Raw genomic sequence first — 16414 nt, 5'->3', positions numbered from 1 at the left:
AACAAACAGCCTGGCAGACTTCTGTCCTGGGCCTTGCAAACTCAGGTCAAAGCCTGTGGCCAGGTACTAGCAATGTCAATACTACTGGACTGCAGGTCTAAAGGGTCACAGAATTAAGTGCATGCTTTGTAACTATAACTAAAACTCATTAAAACCCACCAGATTGTATTTTCATTTTGCATCATGGCAATGGTCTCTGATCACTCTGAATCGTATCACATTCTCCTGACGAATTATTGCCTGGCAAAAATTCATGCTCTGGATTTTAACAGAGCTCTACTGATTAGTGTGCAAAATGCATCCTGACCTAACACATCCCATTGCTGCTCAGAGTCTTCTTCTCTCTCCAATATGCAGTCTGTGAGACACCTGCCTCCCTGATGGTGCATCAACTGGGACTAGAAATTTGCACAGTAAAGTGAGGACAGATACTCAGGCAACTTTAGGAGAGAATTAAAAAGGAGCTGATGTGGGGTAGAAAAAAGACAGAAAAAGGAATTAAGCAGGTTATCGGAATGGGATAGCGAGGAGAACAGGAGGTGTCAAAGAGTCTGAGCTTTCATGAGAGCTCAACAGAGCAGCTCAGTGTCTGCTATGAGGGAGAGAACTAAACGCAGAACTAGCAAGATGCTCACCTTCAGCTTCACAAGCCATATCGTTGTGAGAAATATAGGGTTAATCTACATGCCAGATGCCTAATAGTCTTCATGAAATGGCTGGTTGAAATGTCAAATTTATTGTCTATACTAACTGCAAGAAACTCTGCAGAACTACCTAAGACATAATAGATTTCCTCTGGCTAGCAATAACTCTCTCTTTGTATTTCTCAGCACTGGTGAATGTAAAAAATGTATTTACTTTCAATCTTAAAACTGTCAGGCAGTAATAAGTCTAATCTAAATTCACAAGGATCAAGTAACTACTTATGGAAAGTGTTCTTTAGGTATTGCAGAAATGGTTCATACTTTACAGTGGTTCAACAAATGTAACAAGAGGCTATGTTTGGAAACCATAAAAATGAAGTAAAAAACTTAAGATTACTACTATGAATTTGAACTACTGATAGAAAATCAATCTTTAGCCTAGCATCATCTAGAAAAGGGATTGTAACATTTTTATTATAAAGTCTTGATATAGCAAAAGTTTTGCATGGTTTGATATTTGAAAGCGAAAACCATAATTCTTTGATTTACTTTGAAAAATATTTTTATTTCCCATCAGAAAACAGCTGAACTGTGCAAGGATTTATCTGCCTTTAAAAGCCACTTTCAGCAACATCAGTAATCCCTTCTTAGATGGTAAACACTGAAGCTACCTGTAAACCAAATTGCATTTTCCACACATGACAAGGCAACTCAGTATAATGGAACCCAGGTGTTAGACTAATTTCTAATTTAACCATAAATGAAGAAAAGAGAAATATTGATCCTCAATGCAAGTTGTTGTGGTATTACAGAATCCATCATAATGAAGAAATGACCCCACTTTGCACAAAGGTTAACTGTACAAATGGTACTGCAATGACAAAAATGTTAATGAGTTTTTGTGGCAGCAGGTAAGCAAGAGCTGGCAGAAGGAAGCTATTGTGATAGGCAGATAATTACAATGGAAGTCATGTCTTAGGTAATGACTAGGATTCACATCACATATCTTTTCAGACACAGTACAATTTCGCTAGCTCTGTTTATGGTAATCTATGGGATTATTTGGCAGCAAGGTGACACTGTGACTTTGGAACAAATTTCTTTCATAGACAGCACAATTACTGATATTGTGACATTCAATTAAATACATCACTGCTGTACAATTTTGAGTTTAGAAAATATAAAACCATAAGGTATATTTTTCATTAGTACATGAAGCTTTTTGGTTCTCAATTTGGATTTCATCACACTAAATGCTTTGATCCTTCTGATGTGCAGGATTTAGAAGAAATTTAACATCTGTGAGTTTTTAACCATTCAACAACAGGATTAATAAATAAAAGAAGAATTATGCATTTAAGATATGTAATTGTCATAAAGAGAAGGAATATAGATTTCCAAAGCTCACCTGTGTTATAAACTCTGCTACATAACAAATATATAATATTCTTTTCAAAAATGGAATTCTGACAGTCGAGACATACTATATTATATTCTAGGCCACATTGCCCGTTGATCTATTTACCTCAATCTCACAAAAAAGCTGCAAGGACAAAAATATTCAGATGAAGAATCAGTTCTGCATCACCTATTCTTCCCTCTAGGGAAGGGATGTTAAATAACAGGGAGAAGACAAGACTGGCAACAAATGTGAGTAGGTCTTAAAGTTCCACCATATCCTTGGTCCACAGCAATACGCAGGGTCTTACTGTGAGCATTTCATTGAAAGACCAGAGACTACAGCAACCCCATCAGTACTTATATGTGAGCAAAAGTAGTTCTCCACTCACAAGTGATAAAGAGGTACTTCAGCAAACAGACACCAGTTTTTAAGAAAGATGTCTATTTGAAATTCTTCAAGAAATGTTTTGTGCAAAACAAACTTTGGCTTCCAGAATGTTCATCAACATTTTCTCCTTGTGTTTTATGTGGATGTTTCAGTGCCTGAACTTGTATAACCTGTCACCTAAAGCACATTTTGTTACTTCAGTTCTTTTGGTGACTGAAGTAATCTTCCATAACTGCCTCAACTAATATTCTCTCTTCCTTCATGAAGTTGTATATTCACAAATACAGCATTGTAAATAATAATTTCCTGGGGGGAAAAAAAAAAAATTTGTACTACTAGTGTTTTTTTTTCCCCTTTGATGCGGTTTTTAAAATCAAAATTTTATATATCCACCTTCTTTGTAACTCTGAATCTGTGTAGGCCACATTGCCCGTTGATCTATTTACCTCAATCTCACAAAAAAGCTGCAAGGACAAAAATATTCAGATGAAGAATCAGTTCTGCATCACCTATTCTTCCCTCTAGGGAAGGGATGTTAAATAACAGGGAGAAGACAAGACTGGCAACAAATGTGAGTAGGTCTTAAAGTTCCACCATATCCTTGGTCCACAGCAATACGCAGGGTCTTACTGTGAGCATTTCATTGAAAGACCAGAGACTACAGCAACCCCATCAGTACTTATATGTGAGCAAAAGTAGTTCTCCACTCACAAGTGATAAAGAGGTACTTCAGCAAACAGACACCAGTTTTTAAGAAAGATGTCTATTTGAAATTCTTCAAGAAATGTTTTGTGCAAAACAAACTTTGGCTTCCAGAATGTTCATCAACATTTTCTCCTTGTGTTTTATGTGGATGTTTCAGTGCCTGAACTTGTATAACCTGTCACCTAAAGCACATTTTGTTACTTCAGTTCTTTTGGTGACTGAAGTAATCTTCCATAACTGCCTCAACTAATATTCTCTCTTCCTTCATGAAGTTGTATATTCACAAATACAGCATTGTAAATAATAATTTCCTGGGGGGAAAAAAAAAAAGTTGTACTACTAGTGATTATTTTTCTCCCTTGATGCAGGTTTTACAATCTAAAGTTTATATATCCACCTTCTTTGTAACTCTGAATCTGTGTGAAATGTTCATTATTTTAAGATAGGAGATCTAGGTATTAATCAAAGAACAGTACTCAGGAACAACAGCCACTCTTACTCTGCACAATCTGTATCATTCCTTCCATTGAGTTTAGGTGCAAACTTCTGTACTGAAATTGGACTATAAAAGTTGGCTTACATAACTTATTTATAGAGGTGGTGTGGAAAAAAGTATCCTGTTATCTTCACTTCTGCTCAGAAATGTGCAACTTGTACGAACAAAACCTAAGGCTTTAATTGTGTGAGGATGCTGCAAAAATTTGTTAGAGCAGTCACATTCTCTCTCCAAGGAGACGAGTCTCAATCATAATGACCTTACAGTTGTAGAGTGGTTTTCTTGCCAAAGGATGCCCAAATGATCTAAAAACTTGACAAATTACTTGACAAATGAATCTTACCATTCACCACTCAATTTCAGCAGCCTCTGTTGTGAAAGGGTTTTAACAACACTCAGTAAAGTCTCGTTCACTTAGGACAATATATGACTACTGTAAAGAAGGAAGAATCTCAGCAGGCAGACAGTAACACTTCACACAGGAATGCAAAGAGACCACTGAAGTTAACAGACTCCATAGGGAGCATGGCAGATCAATGTAATGACCTTCCTTTTATGTTTTGAGGGGACCATCCATCCAACAACACATTGAGCAAATCCAAATGCATTTGATGCACTTAGAGCACAGTTCTTCAAGATGCTGAGTACTCTCATTCACAAGATAACAAGCTGTAAGTCTGTAAAAATGACATGATCAAATGTAAGAAAATGCTTAAGCACTTCACTGATCAGAATTTCCAGAGCTGTATAAAATACTCTGTGTCCCTGAGAGTCCAATGTTCAAATCTTGAAAGCAGGAATCCTGAAGGAGAGAAACAGAAGCAGTGAGAAGAGTTGGTACTTTTCACTGGCAAAATTTACAAGGGCAGAAATAGGTAATTCCCCTCAAATTCCTTTCTCTCACCTATTCTTTGAGAATTTGCTTTACTAGACTACAGCTGATAAGGAAAAGGTTTCTGATTAAAGAAAAAAAAAAGAAAAAAAAAAAGACTAAAACGTATCAGAAGAAATTTAGACAAAACCTAAGTCTCTAAAAACTTCTACAGAATCATTAACCTCACTGTAGAGATGCCTGTTTCAGTTAAAGGCTAGCAGACAAATTCAGTCTATTGGAGGCATCCAAAGAGCAGAAGGAGACGACTGCTACATTAGACCTGGCCTTTTAAGTCTGCTCTTACCCAGCAGTCAGATGAAGATGTCAAGATGGAATTGTGTGCCTGTGACCTTCTTTTCTTGTATTCTCTGTCCTATAGGTAATTAGTCTCCTACTTCTTCTACCAGATCTAAGGCAACAAATGTGAAACCTGAGGGTAATATATATCCTGTGATACCGATGAAGGCTTCTCAGATCCAATGAATGAATATTCAGCCCTGTCAGAAGTTCAGCTTAGTCTTACTGGCAATCCTCACCTGGACACGTTCCTGTGTAACCTACTCTAGGTGATCCTGCTCTGGCAGGGGTGTTGGACTAGATGATCTTTCAAGGTTCCTTCCAACGCCTAAGATTCTGTGATTCTTTGTGATTCTTTGACATGGTTCCTATAGTAAAGAAATATATTTCCAAATGTCTTCCCAAACCGATTCCAGGAAAGACTCAAATCAAGAGACTGAAGTCTGGTGAACCATCAGCTGGCACCAAAAACAGTTCTGCATGGATAAGGGGACCATAAGGGAAGCTGGGGAACAAAGGAGGACAGCTGCAGGAGCTGGGGCGTGAGAGGGGTCAGTGAGACACATTCAAAATGCATGCATATGCTGAGGTGCATTCACGAGAAGGTGAGAAGGAAGCACTGTAAAAATAGCACTGGGGGAAGGAGGTTCACCTCATTCACAGTCTGCTCCTGGGAACTCCCATCTTGCTCCCACCAGACCAGATTGAAGCTATCAGAGTAAAATCCACTGTTGTGGGATTTGGAGGTAGAAACTGAAAGAGGTCACTGGGATGAAACACCCCTCATTCTCACACATGTAACATAGCAGAGCAGTTCACCAGATAGAAGTTAATTTGCCTTATCTCTTGTGTGTCTTGGAGATGCACAGTAGGAGAAGGAGATAACTAGTAATGAAAGGAAAAGAGGAAATGTTATCCTTTACTTGCACATACATGCGTGGGAGGAAGTTGAGGAGGAGAGAGGGAGCAGTGTAGTGTGTTCATTGAAAAGAAACTCCCTCAAACAAGGAGAAAACAGCAGGAGGAAAATGGAGATGAAACAAACCTATTCAACTGTGAAGCATTTTGAAGAGAGGGGGACACGTCCCTAAGGCTGCTGCACTTAGCACTGTGAAGGAGGGAGAACTAACCAAAGTAAGTGGGGACCAAAGGCTTCCTGATATCTCTGCACTCACCTCTGCAACCATCACACTGTGCAGCTGGTCACTCAGCTCTACTTTGTTTACAGCCATTTCCCCAGCTGATGCCTATGTGTAGGGAGCATGGGTATAATCACAGCAAGCCCTTCAAAATTTTTACTTAGCTTTCAACCAAGACCTCTCTTCATATATTGGTTCCTTACCCACTACACAGAGCCCTTTGTGCATGTCCTTTATCTCCACTTTCTTGTTTGCATCTTCTCTTCAAGGAAAGTGAGAGCAGTAGTTCTGGTGGATAATAACCTCTTGCTGCTAAACTCATCAGTTCTAGCAAGAGGTAAGGTTCCCTACAAATGTCTTAAAAAGTCTGGAACATTTCATTACATTAGAGATGGATTTTTCTGCTTACTGATGGTTTTTGTTGTTTTCACTGATAAGTGCTACTGTTTTCTAAAACAGTTTTGAAAAATCATAGTCAACACCTGAAGGTTCCTGTGGTAGCTGGCACACATCTATGCAACTGAGACTAGAGGTTTTCAAAATACTTCTGTCAAAAAATTATTTAGACAAGTATGTCATGCCTAACACTTCTTACTGGGGAAAAAGAAAGCACATAAAGACTCTTTATTACCTCCTTTGTAAAATCATATCTCTTCACTATTTGGACAATTATCCTCTTGTTTTTTCTTCTTTTTGATTTTGCCAAAACTTCAAAATCTTTCAGATATGAGACAAAATGAAAACATACTGGAAATTCAGACATGAGGAATAAGGAAGTGAGTTAATGTACTTTGCATGATTCTACTTACTGATGATGGGTCTGTATAACTTGACATTTCGGTTTGTCACATGTCCCTCAGCTTCTATCAAACTGCCCTTGCAAATTCAATCAACACTCCGAAACAGCACTGATGGCAAGTTTTTCCGTATATTCTTGAGGTGGTTTTCTAAAAGAAGCAAATATTCCACAGAAGCAGAATAATATGATTGAAGTATGTTTAAATTTTAACCTATTTTAACATTAGAGTTATGCAAATTTTATTAAAACAGAGATTTAATCCAAAACTCAACTGCACGCTGAGCAACAGCTGTGCACGTTCTGTAGGTGGCTTTCCACAGCAACAGTTCCACAGTCCTTCAGCTCCCTCTGCTGCTTAATCAATTCCTGTATTTTTCGTATTGGCAATGAGCTTTTACTATTTTTTTTTAACCTGTTTTGATGAGAAAAAAATTATGCAGATTAAAATTGCACCTAAAGCAATGAAATGATTGTTTGAATTGATAAACAGTGTGTGCAAAGCTTCATGTAATTATTGTCCCTCCTTTTCTCAGGGAATGACAAGAAGCCCATGACTCTTCTGATTACTTTCGGGTGACTTGTAGTGCATATACTCTGTCATTGCAATTTTATTTGATGTAGCTGAAATGTATCTGTTGCTTAAGCTGACATTTCCTGATTATGTAGTTTTATTTCATATGAATTAAAAAAAAATATTATGTCTTAATATAGCTCAATGTACTCTTTATTACTGCAGTTTCCTGTAGATATCGTCAGAATATTTTCTTTGATTTTGATGTTAATCTATCAAAAAATGTTAAAAAAAAAAGAAGCAGCTTGTATGTTTGCATATTCTAGCCTTTATTGCTGTCTTTCCATTTCTAAATATTCTTGACAAAAATTACCCTAGATAGCAGATAACTGAATATATTCAAAAACGGTGCTGGTCAAAAAGTGATATAAATGCAAACCACACAAACACATACACATTCATTAAAGTACAACTCCGGCTAATAAGGTATAATGAAGGAAAGTAATGATCTGCCAGAATATGTGTGAGAAGTATTATAAAAACCTCAGCATTATACATGATACTGACTAAAATGGGGATTTGAAGAGCAGTAAAGGTTAAGGGAATATTAACACACAAGATTATGCTGTTCAAGGAACCTCTGATCCTCAAGGGATGGTCTATCTAGATTACATCAAAGATAGGAAGTTTAGAATTCAATGTGTAATTTTCTCCATAAGTACGCAGGGTAGCATATCCATTTTTTTTCTCTTTGGATCTTGGAATTACCCCAAGAAAATAAGCTTAAGAAATCTTCATTTGAAATTCTGCAAAACTCTTGAAAGCACAAGTTTGGGTAATCTTGGCCAAGCCATTACTTCCTCTAAGACAACTAGGATGACTTCCTGAGGGATCTGAAATAACGCTTAGCCAAAGCAGCAATGGTACCTGTGGGTACAGTTATGCTTCACCTGGGGATAAACACAAAACACCTGCACTCCAGCATGAAGAGAAAAACTCAGACTAGTCAGGCTTGTTCAGATCTCCTAGGCACTGCTTGGATGAGCTGCTGTGTCTTTTGTAAGGACTGTGTTTATATTAGAATCTTTTCAAAGTGTTTGCTGCTGTTTAGGAAATGGTGAGACACTGCTGGCTCTGCTCGGGGCAAGTGGCTGACTTTGCTATCACCTCTTTCCTGCAGCTTGTTCCTGAGCAACACCTTAGGAGCAGGCCCATTGGGCTTGAAACTAATTCCATGACTGAATTCTTCTCAGGAGGAAATTACAGAATGACAGTCAAATCCAAGAGGTTGTAGGCATGTGAAATAAATAGGTGGGTTGCAGGAGCCCAAAGCTGCAGTCAAACAAGAGCACCCTCAGAGGCTGCCTCATTCTGGAGGTACGGCAGAGGACCTTCCCCTTCCAGTCTTGGTGCCTATCAGGCACTTGGTATTTCTGCACATCCTGACCTTCCCTGACCTGAGGGAAGTAACATATTGCCTGAAAAAGCTTCAAATGCTGACAGTCCCATTTTCAGAAAATATATAGGGACACAGAACAGTAGAAGACAACAGTGATCATCATACCCAGTCCTGCACCTCCAGAGTCAAACAGAAGATGAGCAGCAATTTGGAGCATAAAGGACCTAAGTCATAAAAGCATTCCCATTGCTGATAAATGTTACACCTACAGTAAAAAGGCCTGTAGCCCAGCTGGGAGGTGATACAGTCAGGAGAGAGAAAGCAAGCATTCAAGGTCACATCAATGAGCTTCACCTCTGCAACAACAAACCATCACTTAACATGAAATTCTTCAGTGATTCAGCTGGCTGCTCCTTTCAGGTCTGCCCTTCTCACTGGCCACTCTGTCCCAGTGGTCACTAGGGGCCCAGGAAGCCCAGCTCCTTACCAACACCCCAGTGTGCAGGATAGCTCATGCTGCAGAGGCCTAATTGTGGGCTTCACATCTCAGTTGCAAGGATTAGACTCACCCAGCCTTGCCCCTGTCAGCACTCGCCTCAGCACTAGGCTCAGCACTGAGGACTCTGTTCAGAGGCTGCAAATGTAGGGCTTTGCATTAGTGCCTTTACAGCATGAAATGGTGTCCAGCTGCTCAACAGGAACACCAGTCACCCCTTCCAAATTAATAAAGGAAAATTTCCTTCCTGGTCCCATATTTGGTCATTAGTTTAACCTTGAACGTGTGAGTAAAATACACCAAGGTGCTACTACAAGAGTTTAAGATCTCAAATCCATCAGCCCATTCTAACTCAGCCTACCACCAAAACCTCATGAGTACTGCAGAGGGCAGAGAAGAACTGGAAACCAAAGTTATGTTATCTCTGGTGGTGGAAAGGTGGAACAGATCTTTCCTTCACAAGCTGCCAATGACCTGGAGAAATTCAGGATTACTACAAAATAAATAAAATGCAAGTAATGTGAACCCACAAGAACCTAGTTTCAGTTCCTCCTTTTTGGAATACTAAGGAACTTAACATTTCTTTATCTGGGATCAAACTTTTCCCTAAATATTTAATCCTTGGTATAAAAAATGTATTTTCCTTATTCTCTGTCTTATTTAGAAAACCTTTCTTCTTCAGATGATTATATACCATATTCTAATTTCCTATTTAAATTAACCATGACAATTTTATAACTGTTCAACCTTGCACCATGCAAATTCGCATGGTGATCTTGCACATTGTCAGCCTGTCCAGGTACCAGGTGATATTCTACTGCTATTTCCAGATAGTTTTGACTCAACAAGCAGCAAAGAGGCTTTTTTTCCCCAACTGAATTTAATGTAAACAAAACATGATTGGCAGATTTGTGTGCTTAGGACCCAAATTCCAGGTACGTGACCTATCACTACCCCTAGAACAGTAAATTAACATGCCAGTATTGGCCTTCTGACACTTGAGGTAATGAACAGCAGTTTCAAACTTCTCAAATATCCAGAGTTCATGTATGTAAACTATCTAGCTGGTATGCTCCTCAGCCCATGCTGATTCTTAAACCATGTCTGGTACACGTGTAAGTGCAAAGCCGGACACTAATGGTGTGCCCCAGCTATTGGTATTAGAGCCAATGCTGTTTACCCTCTTCATTAACATTCTGGAAGACAGGAGTAGTGCAACTTCCAAAAGTTTACAGGTATTATTACAGCACTGTGGCTGATACAACAGAGGTTTGCGCTGACAGAGACCTCAAGAGGGCAGAAAGGACCCTGGCAGTACTAGTACGCACCAATGTAGCAACACAGCCTTTCAGCAAACAAGGACAAATCTCCTGAGCTGCATTAGGAAGTGTCATCAGGAGGGTAAGGGAAGTGATATACCACTCTGCTCAGCTCTGGTGAGACATCTGGAGTGGTGGGTCCAGTTCTGGGCTTCCAGTACAAGAGAGACAAGGACATAGTCGAGTGAGTCCAACAAAGTGCCATGAAGATGATAAATGGATCAGAACATGTGACCTTAAAAGCAAGACTGAGAGCTGGAACTCCTCAGCCAAGAAAACATGAGGTCCAGGGAGATCTTACTGATGTGTCTAAACACCTGATGGGGCAATGGTAGAAGTAGAAAAGACTGACTTAAGAGTCTTCCCAGCGGTACTCAAGGAAAGGACAAGAGGAAATCAGCACAAAGTGAAACACAAGAATCTTCATTTACACATAATATAGGAAAAAACTCAAACAAACTTGCAAGGTGATCAAACACTGGAACAGGTTATCCTGAGAGGCTGCGGAGTCTCCATCCTTGGAGATTATTAAACACCCAATTACACATGCTCTGCAGCAACCTGCTTTGGTTGACATGCAGTGTGGCTGAAACAGCAGTTCTCCAGACGTCCATTCCAACATCAGCAATTCTGTGCTTCTCCAGCCGAGAACAATTTTACACAGAAAACTGACACCACCACCACTAACCTGACCTTGGTAACCCATGAAGTTGAAAGCCTGTCTACAATGTTTTGCACTTCATAGCATCTGGATCGAGTAACTGTTATAGCAGCTACACCTGCAAACCCTTGACGAGGGACCCACATCTCCAGTGAGCCATACCTGGAGCTGAACAGCACCTTCAATTTCAAGAAAGAGAAGAAAATATGGTTCTCTTGCATCCATGACAATGATTATACTACCTTATATTTGGAAATAATGGAGGAATGAGACAGCTCCTTTCAGACTTAGGATGAAGCTAGCAGCTTCTTGGTTTCCTCAGATAGGCTTACCCACGTAACAAGTACAGGAAGAAGCTGGCAAACCACACCAACATTCTGAGCAAAGCTCAGCTTGGTGGACAGACTCTCACCATTGATTATCTAGCTTGTAGGTTTGATCTGGTAAGCAGAATTTTCAAATTCCTAAAAAGTGAAAGCATTTTACATATCTGTAAAGTTAACATTAGATGAGCTAGCATTCTAAGAATTTCAGGAGGTGTCCAAAACCAAATGTGGCAGTTTATTAAATTTTGAGTTTAGCCATAGTTCCTAAATCTAGGTACAAGAGCTGTAGTTCTAGTGCTTATCTTTAAAATGAAGTGATGAAGATCATCAAGCTTATGAGCCTCTATCAATGACGGTGAAAATATAAAGGTTTTATGAAAATATTTATTCAGTAGCAACAGAAGTTTTAGAAACCAAGTCCTAGTCAGACTGCACAGAATTAAATGTTCACTGAAATGTGCAGATCATTATTTGGCAAGTCTTTTGGGATACTAAATTATCTTGCTGGAATAAGATGAGAAAACACCATTTTTAAGTCTTGTTCATTTGCTTTGTTTACTTCCGTGGAAGTTGGCTCCCAGAAAAAAATTATAAAATTAATTGACACATGTGATAGCACTGCCCTTTCCACCAGCACCATGTGTGTAGACTATAACCCCCTGTGTTGTAGAAAGATCAGATATTACCATAATTTTTCACTTCTTTTTTCCTTTACACATTAGCATTATAGCGATCTCTGTTCTGAAAGTCTCTATAAGCACGTTTTGCATCTTTTTTACTGTGTGGGATTCTTCCAAAGGGTTCCAGATCATTGAAGCAGGCATCAAAAACTTCATCCACAGCTTTCTCTGCCGTTTCTTTGCTAACTTTTCTAACAGCCAGAATGGAACGGATGGCTCTGTCCCGTACACAAGTCTAAAGTGGGAATTAGATAAAGAAAAATCTGGTATTAGTCGTAAAAATATTTTTTTCAGATTTTGTCAGGCATTAGCTCCTACTACAATCATTCTGTATCACAGAGGAGTCAAACAATGCCTGTAATAAGCATTAAAGTACATCCTGTGTTAATTATGTATTTTAGTTTTCCATGTGCAAAATAAACTGTCAAATAAGTAACAGACATTCCTTAGAACAGGATTAAAATACTATTCAGTACTTGTTGTAGATATCAAGTATTTGTACAACTTGATTTGACACAAGAGAAAATAAGTCAGAAAGAAACACTTAAATACCAGTCAGTACTCTTGAATCGAAAAGCTATAAAACACAAAGGAATGACTCCTCTACTGGCCTTAATCTTGACACCTCTCTTTATGGCACGTTTTCCTTACAGAGTTTGCCTACTAAAAGATAAAAAAATACATAAACATTCCCAGCTACAAGCTATAACATGAGCAACTACTTCAGACTAAACCTTCAGACTTGATTACTATTAAAAAAAATTATTCCTATAAGACTTAACAAACATGGTTATTGTGAATCTTTGTCATTCTCCTTCTTCCAGTTTTCTTTAAAGTTTTACCCACCTATAGTGGGTAAGGTATTTCCACTACATTTCCTGCAAACCCTGTTTTTCTTTGTTTTTTATTAAACATCCATTGTCAGTGACAATATGACTAAGTATTCAGGAATTTCACTCCAACAAAAACAAGGTGGAAAATAAATTTATCACAAATCATTAGAAGTTATTAAAGGTTGATTAAGATAAAGTAGCAAGTCAATGGCACCTACTTCTTTCTCTGATATTTTCAGCTATTACAGTATAGAATGCCAAGACCAAGTAGGTAAAGATGGCTCATAAAAAATCAGTAGACTTTAACATCTACAGTCTTTACCTGATGGTGTCCTTTCAATCCAAATTTAAATCTAGCTATTTCATTCATCAGTGTACAGTCTCCACTAAGATTAGCAGCTCGAATCTATTGAGAAGAAAAAAAGCCACACAATCAGAGAAACACATTGAAATAGAAGTCAAAAAAGCTGTAACAAAGTTTTTTCTTTAATATCTTTATGAGAGATATTCCCAGGACCACTTGTACCTATTAAGGACTTATCACCCTTTATATCCACTCTCTCAGCTTCAATGAACTGCAAAGTATTACTATAGAACCTGTCAATTTCTCCAGGGACCAATTTTCACATATTCCCAAGGCGTAAATGAATGAGCAGAAAAGAGAATACACATAGGTATGTACATATGTACATATATATATATGTGAACTGCTAAAAGAACATGGAAAGAAAATATTCTCCCCAGTCTATATCAGAATCTGATACAAAGTCAAGAAGAAAGGCAGATGCCTTTCAAAGACTTCAGCTGCAATACCCAGAAGAACAGTAACCCATCTGCTTCTGGAAAAGCCACATTTAAATGAGTATGTATGTTTTAGCTTGTCAATGTCTTGTCCTATGCATTGTAATTTCTTTTGTCTGCCAAATGTTCTGTACCCTACAATCTCAGTTAGGAAATATAACTAAAACTAGATTTCCTATAATTCAGTAACAGTGACAATACATGTATGGAAAATACAAAAAGTAGGAATTAAAAAGCTGCCAATAAAAATGGTAAACACCATGTAATAAAAGTAAGTATCAAATGACCTGAAGTAAACAAATAATCTTGACAAGACCAAGAATAAGCACAATCTTTTTTTAATACATTCTCTAATTTTATGTTTGAGGTTTGCATGTTTTATTCTGCACTAAGTCAATTCTTTAACAAAAGAAAGAAAAAGTAAATGATAGTTAATATTTCTGAATTGCATTGGATTTACATGGCAAGACGTTGGCAGCAGGTGCCTGCCATGGTGCCTCCAGTGAAAGGAGACAATGGGCTGCCTCCATGTTAGGCAAAGCCAGTTCCAGCTGGCTCTCAAACAAAGCTGAGCACATCAGCAGTGTCATGACATATTTAAGAAAGGATAAAAAACACTAAATGGCAGCTGTGAGAGGGGGGAGTGAGAAAAACATGAGAGAAACCAGTCCACAGACACCAAAATAGGTGAAGAAGGAAGGGGAGGAGGTGCTACAGGCACCAGAGCAAAGATTCATCTGTCACCTGTGGAAAAGACCATGGTGACAAAGGTTGTCTCCCTGCAGCCTGTGAAGGAACACAGTGGAGCAGATATTCATGCTGCAGTCCGAGGAAGACCCCACACCAGAGCAGATGGACATGCCCTGAAAGGAGTTGCAGTCCACAGAGAGCCCCCACAGAAGCAGGTTTTCTGGCAGGAACTGTGGCCCATGGGGGACTGACACTGGAGCAGTCCACTCCTGAAAAACTGCACACTGTAGAAAGGACCCACACTGGAGCAGGTCTTGAAGAACATCAGCCCATGGGAAAGACCCAGGCTGGAGCAGTTAATGAAAGATTATCACATAGGAGGGACCCCACGATGGATTAACTAAAAGAAATCTAAACAAAAATAATGTTACTATACTACTGTGAAAACTACCCAACATACCAAGATTTACAGAGTAGGAAGAGAATTTTATAAACATTTCATTAATGTGTGAATGTGCTTTCATTTCTAACTACTCTAATTTGTTAATAACCACTTCCTGTTATACTCATACTCACAGTCATCACATTTTACTTCATATGACACTGGTTTGTGAAAAAAAAAATATTTGTTTTTCTGAATGAAACTGTTCAGGTTGACTTGACAGAAAGGGCAAAATATATTAACAGGATTAAACCAAATGAAGTCTTTGCCTATTTAAACATGAAACATCCCTAATAAGCAGCAGTAACTAATATAATGACAATGTTAGAAGCATTTTAACTCACCTCTGAACAAGCTAAGTGTTTGACATTTTTAAACCAGTCCACATGTGCACGGCAGTGATCAAAAGCATGAATCAACTCATGTGTAACCACTCGGTTCATATGGGATTGATGGCGAATGTTGTTCTGACACAGAACAATCTGCAGAAGAAAAAACGTAGGCAAGCTTTTCATCCAAGTTTCAACACCTTCCTCACGTCTCAGAGGCCTAGCACACACCAACTATAGCATTTAGACTCTTTAGATCAGTGTTTTTCACATGAACAGCCTCATGAAGAGCAGTGCACTAGCTCCAGCACCATGGAACATCTTTCATTTATCATGTTTTCACGACTTCAACTCAGAAATGAGCATTAGTAGATTCAATCATAGTAAAAAACACTAAAACAATGGTAGTCCTTTGGAAGAGGGCAATGTCCAGTGCCTACCTGGGATGTGGCAGAGTCAAAGCCTCCACTGACACAGCCATCACAGTCTTCACAAGAAAAATGACGGTCATTGAAGACAGTGCTGAAAGGCCCAAGCAAACAAAGTTACAAGGAAGAATCTGAAAGTGACCTTAACTCCATAAAATAGTGTCATTACTACACAGAAGCTGAACTAGTGCACATACCAGCCCGACTGCTTCATAGCCTCAAGGAGAAGTTGAGCATATGGATCTAGAAAAACATTGCTGCAATCAATTTCTCTAGACAAAAGTTTTCAAAGTCATCTATAATCAAAATATAGAAACAGTCAAGGAAAAAGAAAAAAAATATGAGAAAAGCACTAGACATGCAAATTCTTAAGTCGTAGCATTTAACCTTAACGCAGTGCGACTGGCATCTGTTACAGCTCAGGCTGTATAAAGTCGTATGGAATCACGACATAAAACCACGATATACACAAAGCTATTCAGGAATCAAGGAACTTCCGACGCTGTTTTATTAGTAGCAAACTGGGCCTACTGTTTTCACAGTCAACACTACACAGTGAAATGGGCACAAGTGAGCCAGAAATCGACAAACCCTCTCAAGTTATCAAGAAAATTAGTGAAGTTCCTTCTGATAGGAAAAAAAACAAACCCAAAGAGTCCCTTCTGAAATCGGCATTTTCTTGTCTGAACCACAGCCAGGGCGCTCCGCCAGCAGCGGCCCCGGCCCGTCCCGCCGCCCCGGGGGCACAGCGGAAGG

The 16414-nt window shown here is 38.8% G+C and overlaps 1 protein-coding gene across 1 annotated transcript in view; it reads right to left on the bottom strand.

The window, feature by feature from the left end:
* Window positions 1-12056: 12056 nt before the first annotated feature.
* XRCC6BP1 (XRCC6 binding protein 1) overlaps window positions 12057-16414 on the bottom strand; it is a 6235-nt gene continuing 1877 nt past the window's right edge. The window contains exons 2-6 of the mRNA XM_010006308.1: window positions 15856-15930; window positions 15671-15752; window positions 15246-15383; window positions 13291-13374; window positions 12057-12370 (exon numbers count right to left, since the gene is read on the bottom strand). Of these exons, the coding sequence (XP_010004610.1) occupies window positions 12167-12370; window positions 13291-13374; window positions 15246-15383; window positions 15671-15752; window positions 15856-15930 (583 nt within the window). The 3' untranslated portion in view covers window positions 12057-12166. The remainder of the gene's footprint in view (window positions 12371-13290; window positions 13375-15245; window positions 15384-15670; window positions 15753-15855; window positions 15931-16414) is intronic.

The sequence above is a fragment of the Chaetura pelagica genome, unplaced genomic scaffold (assembly GCF_000747805.2).
Source record: "Chaetura pelagica isolate M959 unplaced genomic scaffold, ChaPel_1.0 scaffold108, whole genome shotgun sequence".
NCBI classification, from domain to species: domain Eukaryota; kingdom Metazoa; phylum Chordata; class Aves; order Apodiformes; family Apodidae; genus Chaetura; species Chaetura pelagica.
The sequence above is the reverse complement of the archived record's forward strand: the minus strand, read 5'-3'. Positions and strand labels throughout refer to the sequence as shown.